At 42.5% G+C, this 22739-nt stretch overlaps 1 protein-coding gene across 5 annotated transcripts in view; it reads right to left on the bottom strand.

Moving 5' to 3' along the window:
* qkia (QKI, KH domain containing, RNA binding a) overlaps positions 1-22739 on the bottom strand; it is a 104025-nt gene that overhangs the window by 17916 nt on the left and 63370 nt on the right. For all 5 annotated transcript variants that reach the window (XM_042500784.2, XM_042500783.2, XM_088087222.1 and 2 more), the window contains exon 4: positions 19710-19853. In XM_042500784.2, the coding sequence (XP_042356718.1) occupies positions 19710-19853 (144 nt within the window). The remainder of the gene's footprint in view (positions 1-19709; positions 19854-22739) is intronic.

The raw sequence follows: 22739 nt of genomic DNA, 5'->3' as shown, positions 1-22739 counted from the left end.
ATCGTTTCTGTTTTACATGTGAAACAAGCTAATTTTCCCCCATCAAAATACAAATTCCCTCCTGCGACGTTCCCCTGCTTTTCTCTGTGTTCTCTGTGGATGTTCGGGAAGTGTTGGCAGTGTTAGCGCCCGGGTTTGAGCTACACAACAAGTAGGATCCAGATCCAAAATGGCTGCAGACAGAGCGGTGAGATCAGGACAAACCAAGAGATAATGCTGGTGACACTGCTGGAGTGGAGTTGGACTGACTTGAATTGTGTAGCCCTGAGTAGACTGGGCCTGCTTCCTACTGCAGAAGTACAGCTTAGATGAATGTTTGATGAACAGCACCAGGGAGAGCAGTTAACACTTTAATGTCGCCTCGCTCAAGGTGTCGCCACAATTAACAGACTCCTCAGTCAGCATGCAGCACCTATAATAAAACATTCACTCAGACACAGCCATCTCTAGGACCGTGTGTGAGCGTGCTGCATGTGTGTCTGTAATGATATGGCTGCTGGAATTCCCCAGAGAGGAATAGCTGCTGGATTATACAATGAGAGGGATGGGGAAAGGAAGTTTTCCTTTATCATCCCTAACATGCGCACATGCATGTGCGTAACAAACACACACAGCCGCACGCTCCTGTCCATCAGTGAAAAAGCCACTCAATAAAACTGCTCTATCCACAAGAATCAGATTCAATCAATGAGGCCTATTTGTGAAATCAGCAGAGCGGTAAAAGCTATCAGGGAGGAGCAAGACAGAGGGATGAGGGAAGGAGGGAAGGGGAGCAGGAGGGAGGAGAAGGCAGACGGGAGTACGATGAGCTAAAGTAGGTGAGCCGTGTCCCACTGCCACTACCTGACAACCCTGCGATGAGGTCACTGGATGCATGCTAAATCACTGTCATGGTGCACTCTCTCCTGATCAAAGCTTGTGTTCATGTTGATGACAAACAAACTGTAGCTAAAGCCAATTGTAACACACAATATAGCTTATGTTCAATGCTATCCAGCAGGGATACTCAACTTGCTTTGCTTGGGGGGCCACTTTTGCAAAATGACAGGAGGCCAGGGGCCAGTCACAGCAGCCTCTTATACTGTACGTTTTAAGGATTTTAGGACATTTGTAGGATTTTGGGATGTTTCTTGGATTACAGGACATTTTCATGATGTTAGGACATTTCCAGGATTGTAGCACAAGACATTCCTAAGATTTTAGAATGTTTCCAGGATTTTAGGACATTTTGAGGATTTTAGGAGACTTCTTGGATTTTCAAAATGTTTCTTGGGTTTTAGGATGTTTCTAGGATTTTGGGACATTTCTAGGCTTTTAGGACATTAAGGGCTTAGGAAGGACCTCTGTTGGGGGCTGCGGGGGATCCTCCACTGGTACTTGTTTTGAAAAACAAGCTTTATTTATATGCTTTTTTATGCAATCTGGCACCCTATGTATACTTAGAGTACAAAAAGATTTCTTAGTGTGAATAACTTTGTTTGTATTATGAATTAGAAAATGGTTGGGGGGGCCACATTTGGCCTGCAAGCCATAAGTTGAGTATCACTGCTATATAATGTATGTGCATGGGGATGACGATAAGCAACAGGCTCTCTCAGAGTGTTTACAGGGCTGCACCCTCACTCTCCCGACACCCCGACTCCAGGCCCTTTCCCATCCATCTCATCCACAGATAAACACAACAGGCGCCTGGATTAGGTTGGATGAATTTGCTCATGTCTATGGCTGCAACTGAGGGGGAGTTTTTGCTCATATCTGGCAAGAGTCACCGTCTATGCAGCTCGGCTCAGCTAACAGCTCAGCTCCGAGAGATGAAATGATGAGCAGAGGGAGAGATAGAAAGAGAGGTGGAACAAAAGAGTACCAGGAGGAGAAAAAGCGCTGCAGAGCAAGTACAACAGAAAGCGTGAATGATTGTCTTTGAGTTGGTGGAGAGATGGAGAGATATACAGGAAGAAGAAAGGGATAGCTGGAGAATACGAGACAAGAAAAGACAGACAGCGTAGTGAAAACCAATTTGTCTGTTCCCCAGTGGGCTGACACTGGCTAAGGCCTGCTTTCCTTCCCTGGCCTCACTGCCAGTCATCACAAACAGGCGTATGCTCACATGTGTGTACACACAGCCACACACACATATCTTAGGCCTTAGCAGGGCTGGGGTCAGGCTCTCTCCAAACTACTCCAATTACCTCAGCAGTAAACACAGCCTGCCCTGGCGGCCTCCTGGGATACAGAGAGAGGCAGAATGTGTAGAACTGAGAACGAAAGGGGAGGGAGGGAAAAAAATCTGCAGAGTGGAGTGAAGGAGGAGGTATTGGGAGCCTCGGGGAGGGAGGAGTAGATGACTTCATGTAGAAGGGTGGAACTGGTAGTGGCGGCAGCTGGTTTTTCTCCCGTTCCCCTCCCTCTCTCGCCTCCCTTTTGGTTCCTTCCCAAACTCTAACATCTGGAGGAAAATGATTACTCTCGCCACGCTGCCAAGACGACTTATCAACAATTCCACACTCTCCAGAAGCGTAGGGTTAGAGAAGAGGAAGGAATGAGTACTTGTAGCGAGCTTCAAAACATCTCCACACTAAATAAATAAGTGACAAGAAAGTTTAATCAATCCAAGGCAACTAAAGCAAACTTGGAAGCTGGATTGGGGTAAGAAATGAAAACACATGTGTGGCAAACCTGATTCCCATGTTTTCATTGACAAGACGATAAATCAAACAACTCCTGCTAAAACAAAAAATACATAAGCTGCACACACACTTTTTCTTTCTCCTGAAAACACCATGCTTAAAGCAAACACTAAAATGTGAGTAAAAGCTACTTATATATACAATAAATAAACACATATTACACACCTCTCACTTCTCAGAAATAAGCCCATGTTTCAATCAAGAAGATGGGAGAAAAAAACACATAAAAGGTACACAAACAGAGCCTTTCTCCTGTTCTCTTTCATAAAAAGCACATGAAAAAGTAACATAAAAAGTGTGCTGGTATAAGTACCACATGTCCTTTCTCAAATTCACTGCTGCACTTTCAAAGGCAATTTTCTTTCCTCTGCCTTGCTCCTCAGCTTTTGTGAACATATCTGCCAAGGGAATCAGACCTCAACTGTATTTTCCTTTTCCCCAAAGACTAACAACGCAATCTCCTGCAACTCTGACTGTCTTATACCTTCACGACACTCCGGCAAAGCCTCTTTATTTCTCCTTTCCTCCTTTTGCTCCCCGTCCTCTCTCCCAGACAGCTCTGTTAGCGATGTGCGCCATTAGTCATGCTAAACCACCAACACACTAGCTCATTAGCATAGAAGTGAACCTGACTCCAGTCAGATTATTACAAACTCATCACGGCTGCTCCGCCCCATTACTGTCAATCACACAGCTTACTGAGGTACAGTTGAAAGTGGCACATTACAAAGTCAGAAACTAACTCCTGTGTTAATACTTTCACTTTCTGCATCATAACAAAGCTCCTGCGTGTTCTGTGTGATGGAGCATTGGTGGCTGCTCATGATGTTACTATATGTTGCAGAGAAGTATTCATTTAAATTGGTAGAGCCCAGTTTACTCCCACAGCTTCTCTGATGTTGGCTGTAACATGCAAAGTAAGTATGGGTGGCGGATGCAGCCTGGGCCATGGCATTGGCACGGCCTCTGGATCTATGGGGCTTATAACAGCTTTTTATTGTGCTGAAAGGACTGAAGTGGGCAGCCTTGGTTCTTTGTGAGAGTCCCATCAATATCAACTGACACGCACATACATAGACTCAGTGCCACTGACAGGAGAACTGAGAGGGGAAAGGGAGAAGGAGAGAAAATTTGTTTTTCTACCCGCTCACTGCAGAAAAAAAAAAAAAAAAAAAAAAAAAAAAAAGACAGTTTTTCTCTCCCATCAAAAGCATTTCCAATAGTACAAGGGGAAAAGCTGCACGGAAATTCTGAGTGATCTTGTTTATCCTCAGAAACTGGGCTGGTATTCCATGTAACATAACAGCATTAAGAGCGGATTAAACTTCATATAAATAACCTAGAAAAATATATACAGATTTAACAACAAGATTTGGATATATTATTAAAGCTTGTTGGCCTGAACTGCCGTTGACAAACAGACGATGTTACAGACTAAGAACAGCAGGGATCATTCAGTCCCACCTTGTTGTACAACCCAACAAACAGCTGTCTGTTTCTCCTGTCCCCTTCTCTCTCATCATCTGCTCCCTGCTTACCAATAAAACTCCCTTTCCTTCCTCTGTCCTCCCAGCACGTATTCCCAATTTGCACTCTCGGCCTCTACCTTATTCATCCACTTCCATTCTGTTTCTCCTTCCGCTTTCCCCTCTCCTCCCCTCCCTTTATCCCTCATTCCACCAGGCTGCCAGACGGTGTATTGTTCTGTCGCTGCGATCCTTTAATGCCATCCAATCGAGCAGGGAATATCTTGAAGGGATTTGGCCAGGGATGATTTGGGAGCTTTAAATACTGCTAAGGGATTTGCATCATTCAGAGATCCTGACTCCTAAAACAGGGATCTAAGTACCTACTGAAAGATGTGCATTCAAACCTGCAACCCTTTGGATGGATCTACCTGGATGTATGCAGTCAGAACACCTTTTTAAATTACTTAATTTAAGAAAACATCCTTGGGTGTCCTTGGCTTGATGAAAAAAAAAAATCATCTTTACTTCATTTAATTACTCACATAAACAGTGTGAACATGCAAGGCTGATAGATCTGGGAGTCCAGTTCACTCACATGAAACTAATTCTTCTCTTCACTGCAAACATATGTCACCATGCTACCAAAAAGACAACTTTCCCTGTGATTCTCTTGATAATTTGGTTCACTGACTAAGCTTGAAGGACAATTCAGTCGCCTATAATTCACTGCTGAAAAGGATATTCTATTTTCTTTGTATGATAGTGTACAGATGTTGTGTGCCGTCGCTGCCAAGAAAAGAAAAAAAAAAACAACAAAACATTGGGATTTCGAAAGAGCTTTTTGAACGGGGAAAAAAAGAAATGTTTTGGTTTTAGTCTTGCTCTGCCCCACTGAACACAACCCAAGCTCCACCATGGGAAAACCAGTCAGCGCAGTAGACAGCAAGTGAAGTATTTCAAACATCAACACTAACAAACAATAACACTGTGAAAGCGAAAAGGAGGGGACTGCGATAAACAAACCAAATGAACCCAAGTGAGATAAAAAAGCAACTGCACTTGAGATGCCATGGTGGAGGCAAAGAAAGCCATCAGTCCGGAGTTGGCTGGTGGGACTGAGAGAATGGAGTTTGAAATGACTTGAGCGACGGCTGGCAAAGCGAGGCATCACAGACTGTAGGAGCTGAATTTGACAGGCGGCCTTTGGGCTCTCTAAACGCTGAGCTCTACACAATCCTATTTTCCTGCCTAAACACTGGGACACACAGTCGCTGGAGAGGCAGAGATGAAAGCACTATGTATGTGTGTATGTGTGTGTGTGTGTGTGTGTGTGTTCCCACTTTGCAGATGTTGAAGCTTGGCCCTAGTAATGCCCCTGGGGAAGTTCAGAAACTACTCTGGGAGGACAATATATAAAGCGGCCTGTGTGTGTGAGACACAAAGGCACAGAGTGGCGGAGAGACAATGTGCTCAAGTCTCAATCAGCGTTGGACCTTTGGAGATGCACGGTCCTAACCACAGCTAAAAACGACCCACAGGCATATGCACACATGAAAACATGCACACACACATCTGCATTTCCTTGCCTCTCTATAAGGGGATTAAGGAGACCTTCAAAGAGAGGCAGAGAGATTGGCCAGAGGCCTGCAGGGTCCCTCTCCTTGCCACTGGAGGACCAGGGCAGATTAAAAATGCCCGGGCTTCTGAGCTTGCCTCGTTACCCGCCTTCCCTTCCTGTGCACTGTATTAGGACACTTGAAAAGCCCCCCGGAGGAGCCAAACACAACCTGGTGGATTAGGAAGCAGGTTATTTTACAATGATGTAAGGGACCTGGGTGGATAGGGACCGGAGTGCACGTGTATGTGTGTGAACTGAAATTAAAAGGACAGTACAAGTGGGCAAAGGCAATTTTGTAAGTGGTGCAGAGGGCCTGTGTACATAGAATGCACCTTCACTGGGGATCTCAGCCGACTTAAAAAACTAAATGAACAAGACAAGAGACGAAACAGGAGTAATTCCCCTCAGAGGGAAGAAAGGAAAGAGATGGATTAGGAACAGGATGATGTTTCAAGGAGAAATAAGGAAAGGAGGAACTCGGGAGAGAGTGTAACAGAGAACGTGGTAATTGCGGTATGATGAGGCTGAGGTTGGGCTCAGGACAATGGATGGCAAGTTTTCAAACCCGGGACACAGAGCTGCCACCAATAAAAGGTGACTGGACACTCTTCTTCATTCAATACTAGCATTAACCCTCTAAAACCTATGCAAACGGGCGTCATGACTTTCAAAAACGTGGAAATATGACAACAAAGCAACTGAACAAGAAATGACCCAAAAATTTGCAAAATATTACATAAAAAAACCAGACCAAAAAAATTACCTGCCACCTACCATTAACTAGCAAACCATAAATTAAAAATGAAAAGTAATAATAAATGAAATAGGAAATGACTTGGAACAAAAGTGCTAAAAATAAATATATAAAAAGAAGTAATAATAATAAAATATTTTTTCCATATCTTAATTTTAAATGTTTGATTCTAATTATTATAAATTAGATTTATTGATTATTTCTGATAATTCTCTATTGGTTCTCTTTCTCTCTCTCTTATGCTCATTTTCATGTCATTTTTCACTATTATTTTTTACAATTTGCAGAACATTCTTGGCCTAGGTTCTTATTGCCTTTTTCTCCATTTTTTTCAAAAGAAATCAAACCAATTTCCTCACGTCTGAGAGATTGAAATGCTAGGTATCTGAACAAAGCATGAGAAAACTGATGTCTGATCCAGGTTTAACCAGACTTTACCATGTGTGTTTGTTTAAGTGATTAAATGTTGATCAGTCATTGTTGAAAAATGTGATGGATTAAAATATATCCATCTATGCTACACTGGTTCCATATGTACAGAAAATTTGCCAAAGCTTGGTCAAAGTCAAAGCTTAAATTTAATTTATTTGTACTTAGTTCACAATTTAGGTATCTCTAGATTTTACACGACTGTAGTAATGCATATGCATCTCACTGTGCTTCTCTCTTTCTTCCCTGCTTGTCCACACCAGTGAGGCTGTGAATGACAGGGATAAAACAAGTGAGGAAAGGTGAGGAAGGAGATGAAAGGTGCCATTCAGCACAAATGTTATTGCAATCTGAATCTTTTCCCCGCTTTAGAGTTTCCTGTGGCTGGCTCCGTGAGCAGACTCCAGATGATGAGGGGAACAGCAGGCAGAGTGGAATTCAAAGTCACAATGCCTCTCTCCTTGTTCTTATGTCACCATGTGCGTGCAAGCACACATTTATGAAACACAACCCCCTCAACTAATGAGCATACCATAGGTCTGCCCCCTGGGAAGCTGCACATACACAAGAAATTCTATCTAAATTAAACACAATTAATACCACGATCGCAAAGTCACTACAATCAACCGTTTCTTTGTTGGGAGGCATTAATTGCTGAAGATATCTGATGATGATTAAGACTTGTTTTAAAGGCATGCGGCAATATCTGATCACGCCGGCTGTAGATTGTTTTTCTACGTGTTTCATAACAACATATGGGAGGCAGAGCGGCCAAGTTTCTCCAGACTGAGGCTGGCTGAAGAAGTCAGCCTAACTTTCAGTTGTAGGGCCAGGACATTAAACATGGGAGGACAAGACTGGGGAAGGTGGCCAGGCTATGGCAGGTTGTTCCCTGCAGGGGTACAGTTTCTTTAGGGTTAGAAGCACCTGTCTGCCCCCCAGGAGAGCCATCGAGCTGGAGATGAGGAGAGATGGGCAGATGGAGGTGTGGCGGGGAGGGATGGCAGGGGAGGAACCCTTGGGCCAAGACCAGACCAAGTCCCTCCTGTCAGGTTCGAGCTGACAGGAGGGACCTGGCACACATGGAAAGAGGCTCAGTGGTTACCGTATGTAGTGAAGCAATAAAAAGCTTAGACTGGAGGAATTTGTGCGACTTGGGAGTCATTTAAATTAGGTTCAAACTAGTAAAAACAGAGACATGTTCTCTCCATACATTCTACAGAAAGCATCTTTTTATAGGTTTATAATGCATGAGTGACTCTTCGTCACAGTTTATTGCATCACTGGCATAGTTGATAGAATCGAATCAAATCGAATCGAACAGTATAGAAAGCATTTATTGTCATTGTGGACAATATGAAAAATTTAAAAGTGCCACTTCCAAAGTGCAAGTATTAAAAATAAACAATAACACAAACTAATAAAATATGAGGCACACATACAACAAATAAAGGGCCAATAAATACTTTAAAATAGGGTAGAAGTTACCTATTTGTTATTGCACAGAAAATACAGCATGTTATTGCATGTCCTCTCCACACAATCTATAGGAAATATCTTTTTTGTACAGTTTTATCATGCATGAGTGACTGTCATGTTTTTTTTGCATCACTGGCAAAGTTGTTACAGACAGTTTCTGCCTGTTCTGTGGTTTGTAACCTGTGTGTTATCAACAGGCTGTGGTGGCCTTCAGGCCACTGCAGATACAGTAATGGAAGAGAGTGGTGAAAGGCTTGTCCCTTCAATCACCCAGTGAGAGAAAGAGAGCAGCAGACAGCAAGAAAAGAGGGCAAATACACGACAAAAGGATGAAATGAGAAAGGACACACACTGAGAGGAAACAGGGTGGTGAAAGATGGATGGAAAGACAGAAAAGGAAAAACACAGACTAAAGAAAGAACTACAAGCAGTTTCCTAAATTGACTTTTTGATTAACAAGGTGGCTGGTTGAAGAAAAAATCTATTGGCCAAGCATATTTTTACCGGTAAATAATAATAAATTGCCTTTTTGTCTGCATTTACATTTGTTTCATTACATTTCATTGAAATAATAATGTATTATTTTGACAGCAAACTTAAAGAAGCAAGAGGAAAATCTAAAGCAAAAAACATTCAAATATATTAAACAACTCATGACCACAGCCTCAGCATGCACATGAGTTCCCTCTGGTAAGCAGTGATGCAGTGTATCCTTGTAGGGCTTTTACTGTGAAAGGTAAGAACGGAGAGGCGAAAAGAGTTTGCCATCTTGGTTCAAACAACGGGGCTTGGGTGTTAATACTTAATTACCTCCATAAAAATGTGTGCAATGCTTGCAGCAGACCGGTGGTGGGTTATAGTTTAGCGGATCAGCTGATGTCCCAAACAGTAAACAGTGCTGCAAAACCAGGGGCGCTCACGGCGGTCAAGTTTTGCCACAAAGGCGCAGGTCTGAATGTGGGACACAGACAGCAGAGGGGCAGCAGAGCCCCTAACTGACACCAAAACACGGCAGTGACTCTCAGCATTGAGACTTTAAACACGGCTATTTTGGTACAAACATTCACACGCCAGTGTGGCAGACAGCCCTCCGAGATTTACTTGCCAAATGGAAAATCTACTCGCATTTGGAGCTTGGAGGGTGTTAAATTCAGACCCTGACTATTAGGGAATAACACCTTTGTTTGGCCAGAAAGTGTGGGTGACATATCCAATGGTAGAAAAAAGTGGAAATAAAAACAATGCAAACAAAATCAGTGAAATATAATATATGTGGACCACTGTTCTCTTCTAACATGATTTACCAAAGAGAGATGGATGGTGGTTTCCCTTCCAGCACATTTGTGAGCAAACACAAAAACATTCTCTTTGTCCTCTCTCTGACATACAGAGGTAGGGCCCAGGTAAAAATAGCTCCCACATTCTTCTGCCAATAATTGTGTGTTTTTGTTTGCGGGCTTCTGTGTGATCTGACTGGTTGCCTGTGTGTTTATTTTCAACCCAGTCTATACTGGGGATACCAGTCAGGGTCTTGCTTGTGCCTGCTTTCAGGTGTTTGAAGTTAATGCCAACATTAAGGCCAGAGGAATTAAGCATTTTATTGTTGCTCTGGTGTCTGGAGTTGAAAAGCAGCTGCTTGCCAGTTATTTATGTAACCAACAAAGTCATGAAAAAAGGAAGCTACTGGGGGATGTATATATGCCGTCATGCATGGGTGGGTAAATACTGTTTCACCTGACAGGGCCAATCATGGTTAGCTTCTCACACACACACTACAGAATCAAATAGTAACCATTATTGACACTGGTGTCGGGAGAGCCACATCTTTTTCCTGTGGTAAAACGGCTTAAGTGGTCAATTCCAATTACCCACTTATCACCTCTAGATCATTAATCAGAGGCGATTTATACATCGCCCAGTTTTAGTGTTTGCTCTGCTCTGCTCTCCTGGTTACAGGGTCTGAATAGGTGTCTGTGAAGTACCTATCTCAAATGTATTAGCAGGGCATAGAAGGACCAACAGGCCAGATGAATGAGTACAAAGAGTGTGAGGATGTGAAGGTGGATAATGATGAAAGTGGATGACAAGAGGATGGTTGGGGGTCAAAGATCACACTGCCTCCAGGCCAGCTCCAATTTCTCCTGCTTGAGAGTGACTGGAAGCTAGACACGACACTACACTAACACACACACACACACACACACACACACACACACACACACACACACACACATATTTCATACAAAAACAGCAGCACAGCGGTGAGGGAGGAGCACAGTGATGCAGGCTTGCCGTCTCAAGTAGAGGTCACTAAGTCAAGGAAGCCAATTAAAAAGATGATTAACATTCTTGTGGGAGATGCAGTGTCTACGTGCAGGTGGGACAGGCTCACAATTCTCTCTCTCACACACAAATATATATAATGAGAGCATTGAACAGTGCAGTCCAGTCTGTTGTAACTATGGTGTCCAGGGAGGTGGAGATTAGGAGGTTAATATGATCCAATCCAACTCCTTCATTAGCCTGATGAAGGTAATAACAGCCAACAGGGACAGAGAGACTGCAAGGTCGACTAAAACTACCTACATTCTGCCTACCTGCACGGCCCATAAGCCTACCTGAACTGGCTGGCTTAGTGACAAAATAGCTACCGTTGTCATTAATCACATTAACATGTGCACAAATGTGCAGTACAGGACAAGAGCAGATATTAGAGGCTTTATTGCATTGTGGAGTGTGTCAGAGTCTACAGCTGTACTGCAGGCCTTGCAGCTAAGTTACAGGCAGTAAACAAGATGGAATGGGGAATTCTAAGATGCCCAGGATGATAGAAACACATAAGCTAGTTTCTCCACACCTTAACTTCTTTTTCGTTCCGATTCACATAATCTCCCACATTGTGACTGAAATTCACTTTTGAGACTCACTGGCCAATGAGACTCAGATCAAAAGAAGATCTGATTTCCTACCAGCCAAAATAATGCTAGCGAGCAGCAGACTGGTGACAATAGTTTAGTGTATTTTTACTGAACAAAATGTATGCATAATGGGTATTAATTTAGCTTGCCTGAGCTAACTTAGCTGAATGGGATATTAATGTGATTTTAGTGTCTATTTATCTAAAAAAAAAACACTAAAGTGAAAAAACAAGAAAGTAATGACAGATGCATTGCAACAAAGGAAAACAAGAAAAAAATAGAAACTATCCTGTTTTAAACAACCTCTGTGTAACTTGCACCTCACACAGTCAAAGGAGTGCAACATCCAATGAGGCTCAATAAAAAATAAAAGCTTCTCTTCTTGTGGAAATGGGTGGATATCATGCATGACAGAGGATGCCCAGGGTGGGGAGGGTGAGTAAATTAAGAGTAAATAAGAGGAGAATGGTAGTGATAGGTAGGCCTAACAGAGAATAAACATCATTAATTGGAGAGGCACACAAGAATGGATGCAGCCAGATGGTGTTTTGTACTCATTTGTCATACACTGCTGACAGAGAGAGAGGAGGACAGAGTGAGAGCTGGAAAGAAAGAAAAACAAAAAAGAGGTGCTTATTGATTGCAAAGTCGGTACACTGCAGCATATAACAGACTTCCACTGTTTAAATCTAGCTCCGCTCGTTCTGCATTATCTTCTCCCTGTGCATGTGCCTTTCCTGAGTGGTTCTGATGGTGCTGCCATTGTAGTGCTCTGCCAAGACGGATGCATACTGGCGAGTACAGACACAACACCCCGCAGATCGCCAAACTTGGCGTCCATTTGAGTCCATCTGTCTGGCTTTTACAAAAACACCATCTACTGTATGTTCTTCCTCAAAGGTGGTCCATAGCTGAGCGAATGAGGAGAGAAAAAGAGAAAGAGAGATGAGGAGATACAGCAGGCTCTGGGGACAAAGAGACAGGAATAAGAACAAAGGGACGGGTGTGCAGGTTTGCCCAAAAGAGAAACTTAGTCTTGGCCTGGAAGCACTACAAATGAGACTGGGGAGCCAAACATGACAATGGATGGAGAGCTTCCACTTTGCTTTCCACTGCCAAAGCATTTATTTAAAAAATGAAAAAAGGAAGATAAGTGGAGCAATGAAACCATTTTCTAATTTCCAGTATGTGCACGAGAACTACATAAGTGGAAAAAAAATAAACTTTAAAAAAAGGTTGATAGAAGTATTTAGGGGAAAGTGGGGAGATGGAGCACAAGAGAGAGCAGTGAGCTGGAGCAAGAGAGCAGGACTGGGTTCCCACCATGTTGCAAATGGAGTAGTGCTCGAGGCCGCTGGTCTGCTCGGGCTGCTACCATACTCACTTTGTTCTCGGCAATGACAGTTTCATTCAGGGAGACATGCACTCGGCTCTCCAGGGCCAAAGTGCCCGTGCACCAACGAGCTTTCTCTTTCTTTGTGTGCTGTTCTCCTTTCAAACCTAACCTTTCCTGCTTCACGGGAACTCTTTGTGTGTGTGTATGTGTGTGTGTGTCTGAACCTCTCTTAATGTACTGTAGATACCTTGCGGCGAGTGCCTGCCGTCACTGCACAGAATCAAATGTAGAGCAATGTAGATAGCATTGTCTGGAGCTTCCTTTATCAGGCAATCTTGCATTACATGACTTCAGTTCTTGCTTCAACACGTACGGGATTGTCCCTATAGGAACCTCCTCTTTAAGATCTTATGAAATAAAAAAAATATTTGCTTTACAGCAGTCCTTTCAGATCAAATGATATCCACTAAAGACCAGAATCAACAGACTAAAAATTCTGCACGCAGCTGACTTCTCACTACAGAGCATAAAAATGTGATCTCTCAGAAAGCATGAGGTGCTGAACTGGGGGTTCGTTTCCAGGGTAACATGTTTACATTGACATTTTAGGATTTAGTCTGCTTGGGGTTTTTATAGTGCAACTTGCAGTGTGCAATGCGACAGAATTATATACCTCATTTTCTAGATCAGCAACATTATTGCCGAAAATAATACAAAGGTCAAAGCCATTGCGCCCTGACAATTCTATCAAAGGACAAATGCTAGAAAAAGAGAAAAGCAGAGCAACTCAGGGGACCTCTAAATAGAATATGATTCTGCTGTCTGAGTCTGATGAGTGTTTACAGGATTCAGCATGATACAAATCCAAGGTCTCTCTAATTAGCCCTTAAAGAAACCCTGCATCCAGCTACACTTGAGTGAGACTCAGCACAAGTAACTAAAAGCATAACACAAACACAAAGACCTTTCTAGGACTCTAAATAGCCAAATATAAACGTGATTTTGGGCGACAGCTCTCAGGGTTACCTCAGGACAAGGCCTTTGTCTCTACTCAGACGGCCTTGTCCAATTGTCTCCCTGTCTGTCATTTTCCCATAAGCCCTTTATACAGTGCAGTGACCTGAGGAGACAGAAGAGAATTTATTATCGCCATAACAATGTCCAGTGCATACACCTGTCAATCACACCAACAAACATTAATGAGCACGTGTGCATAAATACACAAATAGACACACAAAAACAGAAATGCAGCCTGACAGAGCTGAATGTGTGTACATATTCAAACGCAAGCACTGTGTCACCTATCTATCATCACATCTGTCAAAATCTTGCTGCAGAAAGAGAGGCTCCGCGATAGATCTAAATTAACTGCTACTTACCACCTACACATGACTCCAAAATACCAAGAACACTTTCATCTGCTGTGTAAAAAGCAGACATCGCAGGGCAAGGTTGGTTTAATTTAATTGTGGTTATGCATGTTAACCAGTATAGGAAGCCAGGTTGTCAACTTATTATCAGAGCCGAAAAGGCTGTTAAAACGTAAAAGATACCCTACTATTCTCTCTTCTAGGGCTGTCCCGAATACCATTGTCTGGGCTCCGGAGCTTCGGCATTAATCAACAGCCAATAATCGTCAAAGTTTTGGTTGGTTGGGGGGAGTTGTAGAGAGACACTGTGCCAACACCTCGTGCACGCAGCTTTGCCATCAGGTACGTAGAGACTGTGCGTTTACACTACATCACTTGGAGACTGCTGCTGCATTGCTTGTGGTAAAACATTAAGGAATGTTTTTCTTGTGGCCAATCGCAATCAGTGATGTCACAGCAGGTTTTTTTTTTTTTGGCTCAGCTGTTAAAAGTAAAAATACCTGCTGCTACCTGACAACATAACAAGGGTTTGGCCAAGGTGCAACATGCTTACATGTTTGAACACATACAGAGGAGCACAGCAGTGGTTGTCTGCCTCAACTGCTTCCTGGTGGATCTCAGTTGAGGTGTTTTCTCTCTGTTTATCTGCTATATTTCATTAATACATGTTGAGTCTTTTAATCATTAATTACACTGAAACTGCACTGTAGCCAAAGGCCAGCTTGACACAAACTCATATAGATATGTGTATACAGTTTCCAGCCTAAGTCTTAATACATAGCAGAAGAATTTCTGCGTTCCAAATCCAAAACTTGGTTGACATGGGGAGAACAACTCAGCAGAAGTTCATGAATAACATATGAATGTAATTCAGATGGATTTGGACTTAAACTAGAGTCTGTTTACACAAGTCAGCTGAGAGCCGGTTCTTATTTGTGATGGTTAAATAAGTGTACTTAATCGTGATTCATGGCATATACATAAGTCTTGTTTTCTGTCTCAGTCACAGTTTGAAAGGGACTGTTGTGGGGATGCATGATATTGGATTTTTTGTTGAAAACTGGTATGCCAATATATAACAACTCATTATGCCAATATCCTTATATCTTTTTTTCCCCACCTGATTTTAGTGATTGGTCTCTTTTAGACCAAGCACAATGAACAGTTAAGTTTCACTTTCACTGTGCCTGGTGTTCTACTGCTACTGCAACAACTGTATTCTCTGCGCCCGGCGAGTGTGGTGCAATAAATAATGCCACGGTATATATTCCAATAGTGCTAGAAAATTATCTATTTGTTGCAGTAGATTACTTTATTATGGCGGCCCACCACAAATAAATGAATGTGTGGGAAACCCTGGGTCAGTTGGTATTGCTCTCCAGCCCTTCTAGGGACAGAAAGGGGAAGTAGAGTGGGCCAGTCAGGGTTTATGCATACAGCTCTGCAAGTATCTCAGTGGAGGTTACCCAAAGTGCAGTGGGGCTCTGCTGCCGGCTCCGTTTGAGGGCCTTAACCAAAGACTCAAGGGATGAGCAGAGCATTTTAGCGAGTGTGTATGCGTGTGTACGTGCATGCATGTGCAGTATTTGTCTAAGTATTTTTCTGGGCATGCCTATCCGTGTGTGTGTGTGTGCGCGCGCGCGCGTTATTGTGAGTGTGTGCGTACTAGGGCAGGATCAGTGGAGTAAATCCACACTTGAAAGAGTAGCTCAATCAAGCTCTCCCACCCATCTCTCTCTCTTCTTCCCTCTGTCTCTCACATCTCACCGATGTTCCCCTGCACCCAGTTCACAGAGAGTTGAGGAGTTCACAGGACTGGGGAGCAAAAGAGCCCTATAGAGGGCAAAAAGGGAAAAAAATGTGAAACTTTAAAAGGTGCCACCTGTACCATCTTCCAACTGCCGATCAATCACTTAGTAAGCAGCAGCCATTGATGGAGCATTACTAAACAGTCAATATTTGCCTGGCTAACATATATGTTGGTCCTACATCTTTCTGAAATATTGTCAGCGCAGTTAATGCATATTATTGCAAAAGGCAGCATGTTAGTTTGAGACTTTAAACAAATCTTCAAAAACAAAACCATTCTGAATTATCAAATTAAAAACTATAAAACTAAACAACTGTTCCTACAACACAGCTTTCTCACCATATAAATAAAAACGATGAGCCTGACTGTTACATCACTGCGACTTTAGCTTGGCTGGGTAAGTACAGGTTTTTCTCGCCAGACATCCTGGCCTCTAATCCCATATGAGTCAATTATGAGATTATTTAAAAGCAAAACTATTATTAAAAAGCTTTTAACTTCAATCTACCCCTAGCTTTGCAAACAAAACAACCTTTTGATTATCACTTTATACTCCCTCTTTGTTTAACTTCTGCAGCTGGGTCATCTTCAATGACAAGAAAAGCCTGTTCCTTGAAAGGGAATAAAAAAAGCATGACCTCACATTTTGTTTCCTGTGCGATTTAATAAAGGCGATTTTACGCCGCCAAAGTGGAGAAGATGCCCTTCATTAGAACAGTGCGTTCGCAGCGTGTCCATACTTTAATCCAATCTAGTTTAGCATGATAAAGGGCATTACTGCCAGCCAGCTCTACTGCCCACCCACTCATGTGTGCATGTGCGAGCACGCAACGACATGAAGAAAATATAGTGCCCTAAGGGATTTCTTGGTAGATAATACACCAACCCAATATCCAGGAACAGGATTACTGGACAGTTATTCTGCCATACTGACACTACGTCACTTCTATTGACATTCATGTGTCACACCAGTGCCAGAGGTACAGAGGTAATGCACATAAACAGTGTTGCCCCTAATGTAAGCAGAATGAAAAGTCAGATCTACAATAGAAATCTAAAGCGGCTTATGATCAGTACAAATTAATCAGGTATTGATGCAAGAACCAAAATATGTTCAAAAGCAATTTTAATTAAAAACATACTTTGGAGTTATAAGTTTTGAATATATAAATATAAAAACGAAGGAATATGTCACTCTGATGTTATTTATGCTTCAAGAATTAAAGCATTTACAGGTGAGCTTGACAGGCTCAGAAAAACACAGAGCATCTATCTGATGGAAAGATCTTTTTATTTCATTTAAATGAACAAAGATGCCTTGCTTTAAGGAAAATGGCCTCTGGTGAATTGCAATGGGTCATTAATTAGCTCTATAAAACTCTATTTGAATTAATGATAGAGTGAAACTTTATGAGAAAAATTTCATTAGTGTCTCAAAAGAGCTTGAAGCTGCTTTCTTGTGTGTGTGAAATATAAGAGAGCGTCTCCTTAACCCAATAAACGGTTCAGGTACAGAATCACCAGACCATCTTTGATGCACTTGTCAGGCTGCAAAATGAACAGAGATTTCAAGAAAAGTGAGGACGCTATTTTTGTGGCACTCCATTCAGATGACTGTTAGCTGCCAAGAGCTGTCATTGACTTAAAAGGACGCCGAAGGGGGTTTTGTTGTGTATGTGTCTATGCATGTGTGTTAACAGTGACTCATTCTGCATCACTCTTTAGAACATTGCTGGCTTCATCCAAGTTTGTGTGCGCACGCACATACTGGAGCGCGCGTGTGTGCATGTATAAGTGTGTCAACATCGTCCGTGTGTACATACAGGCTGTGGAGATCTGAAACGCTCCTGCTCTCTGAAACAAAACAAGTGCCCAAAGAAGTGACAGGCAGGCTGAATAGACACAAGCAATCCTTAAACAAGAGGACATGAATTGAAGTGCTTTCCACATTGTCAGGCTGGACTAAGGCCTCGTGGAGACAGACAGAGAGGAATGATCACACCAGACAGGAGACCCCTGCATGATGGCACCTTGTGTCAGATCCTACATCCATAACCTGTGCAGTTCAGATGAGTGAAACAAAAAGTTCATGGTGCTAGATACAGCCATAATTAAGTTATCCTGATCCAGTAACCATTTCAGGCATGTTTAAATTTAATTTATTGTGCATACAGATGTACAATCGTTCCACAATTTTGCCTGTTAAGTCTTCCAGCTCTTCTCTAAGCTTTGCATATTTGTTTATAATCAAAGGAGGTCGTCTTCCTTAAGTCCCTAAGTTGTCACTTACAGTGTTTGTAGAAAGCTTCATAATTCTGCTACTGAAAATTATAAGCTCCTAAATTGTAATGCAGCTATATGTGGGGCAAACATCGGCCCTGCTGCATATGTTTGTCCCAGAATGAAAGCATGTAAATGAAGTACACGTGTAAACATAATTCTGCATTTATGGGATAAAGGGCATGAAGGAAAGCAGCTTAACAACATTACGATTCAAGTGACACTGCCTCTCTTGTTTAACCTTGCATGCCTGGCTTTGGCTGGCAGTGTTTCCGCAGACCACCAAGCCCTGTGCGTTGCCACCTGATGGCAAATCTGGACCTTCAGCTGCCCCGTCCACCTGGTCACCACAGTTTAACAGGGAAAATACACACTGCATGCCAAAAAGCAATCAGCTGCCATCACCAGTGGCACAATGTATGAGGAAGTTGAAGCCGGGGGGAAGCGGAGATGAAATGTGGCAGTCACAGGAGGTGTGTACTGCTAGCTATGTTTTTCCACTCTACTGGGGGTAAAGCCAACCTGTTTTCCTGGTCTATATATGGCAGTAAACAGGATGCTAACAGTGGGATAGGGGTGGTGCTCCATATGTAGGCCCATTTTTTTGTTGTTTGGACTAAGAAGCATGGAAAGGTCTCTCTCAGCACAACTAAATCAAAAATAAAGCACATTTTGTGTAAACTTCCTTGAAAACTTAAACTGGGTTACTTGTGGAGAACTTTAAACAGGGTTCCAACATACTGTCATGGAAAAAGTTTCAAAACTTTTCCATGATTTTTTTAAGGACGCAAATATATATTTTTTGCCCCACTTGCTTAGCATTTTTAAAACATAAAAGATTCGAACTCTATTCAAACATAATTTCAGCATCACACGTGATATGTTCAAGGACTGTCAGAAATTTAAAAATCCAGCAATATTTTCTGTTTTTACATTTGGTAGTTTTTGTCATTTGGGAAGTTTTAAAGAAAACATGTCTTTCAAAAATTTAAGAGAAGCATCGCCGAAACTTTTTAAAGAAAAGATGCTTTCCATACCAGTTTTCTTTAAAAAAAATTAAGAAAAAAAATCTCCCACATTTTTTAAGTTTTCCATAAAAACCACAACTTTTTTAAAGCAGGGGAAAAAAGACTGCCAAAATTTTGAAAAGATTTAAAAATCTGCAGTCAAATAAATAGAAAATACAGCCATTTAAAGTTGTATGTAAGTTGTATGGGCTGAAAAAATTATTTGATATGCCTGGTGGGCAGACATGAAGGGCGGTAAAAAAAATGAAGAAACTTTCCTGATTAACACATAAACATAAACAACCAGAATGTTGTTGCATGTCAACACATATTAGAGCTATGTTACATTGTCAGCTACAGAAAATGGGCTCGCTGTTACGTTACATGAATGTTATTTCATTTAATACACAAAATACGTTTCCATGATTTTGGCAAAAATTTCATTGCGTCATGTCATGACTTCTCCAGGTCTAGAAAAATAACTTGGGCCATAGGCAGCTACCACAGTGTGTGTGATGTGCATATATGAGCTTGTGTGTGGTATGTACTCACAGCAGGTACGAGGAGCTTCTTGACCTCCTCCACCGCTCTCCTCATCTTGATCTCAGCTCTGCCCTGCGTGTCTTCCACTGTGATCAGGACATGGAGGTCTTCGTTTAAGTGTTCCCAATTTGGCTTCCCTCTGTTCTGCTCCTCCTGGACAGAGATAGAGAGGGAGCAAAAGAGAGAGAGAGAGAGATAGACAGTGAGTGGATGTGACAGTGTGGGTGTGTTGGAGCACCAGTGCAGTAACACAGCATATCAGAGGAAGCGGAGGCGAGAGGCAGGCATACACAGAGGACGACGGGGCCCTGTGAAGAGAAGCAGGATGACAGGAGCGGTCCTTTAGTCAGCTATTTAGCTTTAACTTTGAAAGGACACCCTTCTTTAATAGATCCCTCGCTTCACAGAGACAAAGACGACAGCTAGCCCTGCAGCAATTAATATCAGGGAAAGATGGATGGGTGGAAGGGATCAGAGAAAGGTTTTTTTAAGCCACACTAACTTAACTAGTAGGAATGCAATAATGATACATGGATACAGTTCAAAGAATGGCATGACTGTGTGTGAAGGTGCACAAGCCTGTGCCTCTGTCTCCTGACTTGTGTTTGCGTGGACAATACTGTCCGGGTAACAATAGCTCTCTGAGGGAGTCGTTTTCCCCCCTGAAAAGGCTGTGCCAAAGCACTCAGAGGGTGCCAAATTGTAGCCCTAGCAGTACCTGAAAGGCAAAATGGGCTGTATTCAAATCCAACATCATAGCTCGATAGCCTTTCAACGCAGTTAAATAGAAAGCCGTTTCATGATATGAATTGGAAAGGCTGAGGTTGGGAAATTGTGCCCAACGTTTCTAGGGTGCCTGCGTAAAAAGCCCAGTCACTCTTTTGTAAAAAAGGTCAAACAGCATATGTAGAGACAAATATGGAGTAGCGTCAAATTTTTTTAACACGCCTTTCCATTTAGCATAGCTACTTTCCACCGTCTTCTAGTTGCCCCACTGACAGTAAATACAGCGAGCAGACACTAAGCGAGCTTGAAAAAGCTTTTGAGGTTGTATCGCATGTCACTGTACAACCATGAAAGTCATCGGTTTGAAAGCTGAGTACTTCCCCCTGAGGTGAAGAGTTGAGGTCTAGGTCGTCTGAAACAGACACAACCTCAGATTCTCTGATGTGTGACACCACGTAAAACACCAAAACAGGAACTTAATGTCACAACGTTAGTATTTGACTTATTTTATGAAGACAAACAGGAATGCTGAAATGAAAGCAACAATATTTCAATATCAGAGTTTCCTTTTTCATGCCATGAAGCAGGTGTCAATGACATTGAAAAATCCACCCCAAAATAAACTCATGGACCACAACAGTAGAAATAGTAGAACATAGTCTTGAAATGGAAAAATTAACTTTCTCAATTAGAAACCAATTTAAGAAATGAAACAAATTATATCCCAATAGCAGAGTACACAAAGTAACATACTGTTGTTATTGTTTTGTTATCATTAATAACGAATATGAGGGTGATAACATTTTATTGTAAATTTGCACTTGCATCCTTTTATTCGTGTTTTTGTGTATGGTTGCTTGCCTCTGTGTGAAGTTTTAATTTACACAAAAAGCATAAAAATATGCAATGGACTTAAAGTAATGATTTCTACAAATATTTGTAAGATGTTGAAAAAAAACACTGCAATAAAGGAAAAAAAAGTATTTCCTTTCCAAAAGGAGGTCAGAGTCTAAAGCAGCCAACTGCATGCAGGCTTTCTCCCCTCCTGCTGTTGGTGCAGGTTTGTTACAGACTGTTGATGAACGATGTGCTGTTTACCCCCACCCATACAAACCACCCCAACTTCGCTTCACTGCTCATTTCTGAGTAGTGAGCCACTGTGAGAGTGTCTAATTACAAACAATGAGTTGCGGTGGTCGGCAGGGGGTCCACCTGACATGATTTCAATTCACTCAATGAGCACCATGGAGTCAGAGCAAGCACACACACACACACACACACACACACACACACACACACACACACACACACACACACACACACACACACACACACACACACACACACACACACACACACACACACAGAGCCTGAGCAGAGTGCCACCCACCTGCTTTCTACTCCACAGAGACCTGTTGCCATGGCACTGCTCTTTATAACACACACACTGAAAAAGTTCAATATTCCACTCTCGTTTTCCCCTTTTCCACACAGGGGGGAGGGCCTAGTTTCGGCAGTCAGGCCATTATTTCACCATGGCTGTTTGCTTATGGCCTATTAGGGGACATGGGGACTAGAGGGTGACTCAGCTTTTTCTACAGGGGACACAGACAGACAGGCCACAAGGGCTGCTTGGCACTGTATGGTAGCACATGACTGATACATAAATGCACTGTATTGACAGAATGTTGCCCAAGTCTGACCTAACAAGATTATTCAATCGTGTGTGCATAGCGTGTGCATGCCAACGCTCTGGTAGACTCTGATTTAGTTAGCATTGTGCGGAAAGAGATCTGGGAAAAGGCACACACACACACACACACACACACACACACACACACACACACACACACACACACACACACACACACACACACACACACACACACACACACACCAGCATGACTGCCTGTGAACAAGGTCACCGTGTGCCCTCTGAGAGAAAGTGACAGCATGACAAACAGGAGGAAGGGTGGAAGGGGAGGGTGAGAAAAGGGGGCGGGGGGGCGCTAAAGGGAACACTGGGAAGGCCTTTGAAGAGAATGTCCACGCTGGCCCACATCAAATGCCATGGCAATAACGACATACCAGAGGCTAATCTGTTTTGGCAAAATATGTAGCATGAATAAATAGCATGGACGCTGCATCTAGAGACAACATCTAAGAATAGGATCAGAGGGAAAGACTGCTTGTCAGTTATGATGCCTGACTTCAATCTTCTGTCCACCACCTGTTTGCCTGCTGGCTTTCACACCCTTCAGCATGAGCCCAATAAATTTTAAGGCCTACGTTCTTAACATGGACAGCACACAT

The sequence above is a fragment of the Plectropomus leopardus genome, chromosome 14, assembly GCF_026936395.1.
Source record: "Plectropomus leopardus strain MGB_pleo_1.0 chromosome 14, ASM2693639v1, whole genome shotgun sequence".
Classification (NCBI taxonomy): domain Eukaryota; kingdom Metazoa; phylum Chordata; class Actinopteri; order Perciformes; family Serranidae; genus Plectropomus; species Plectropomus leopardus.
Note: the sequence above shows the minus strand (reverse complement) of the source record. Positions and strands in the feature narration are given on the sequence as shown.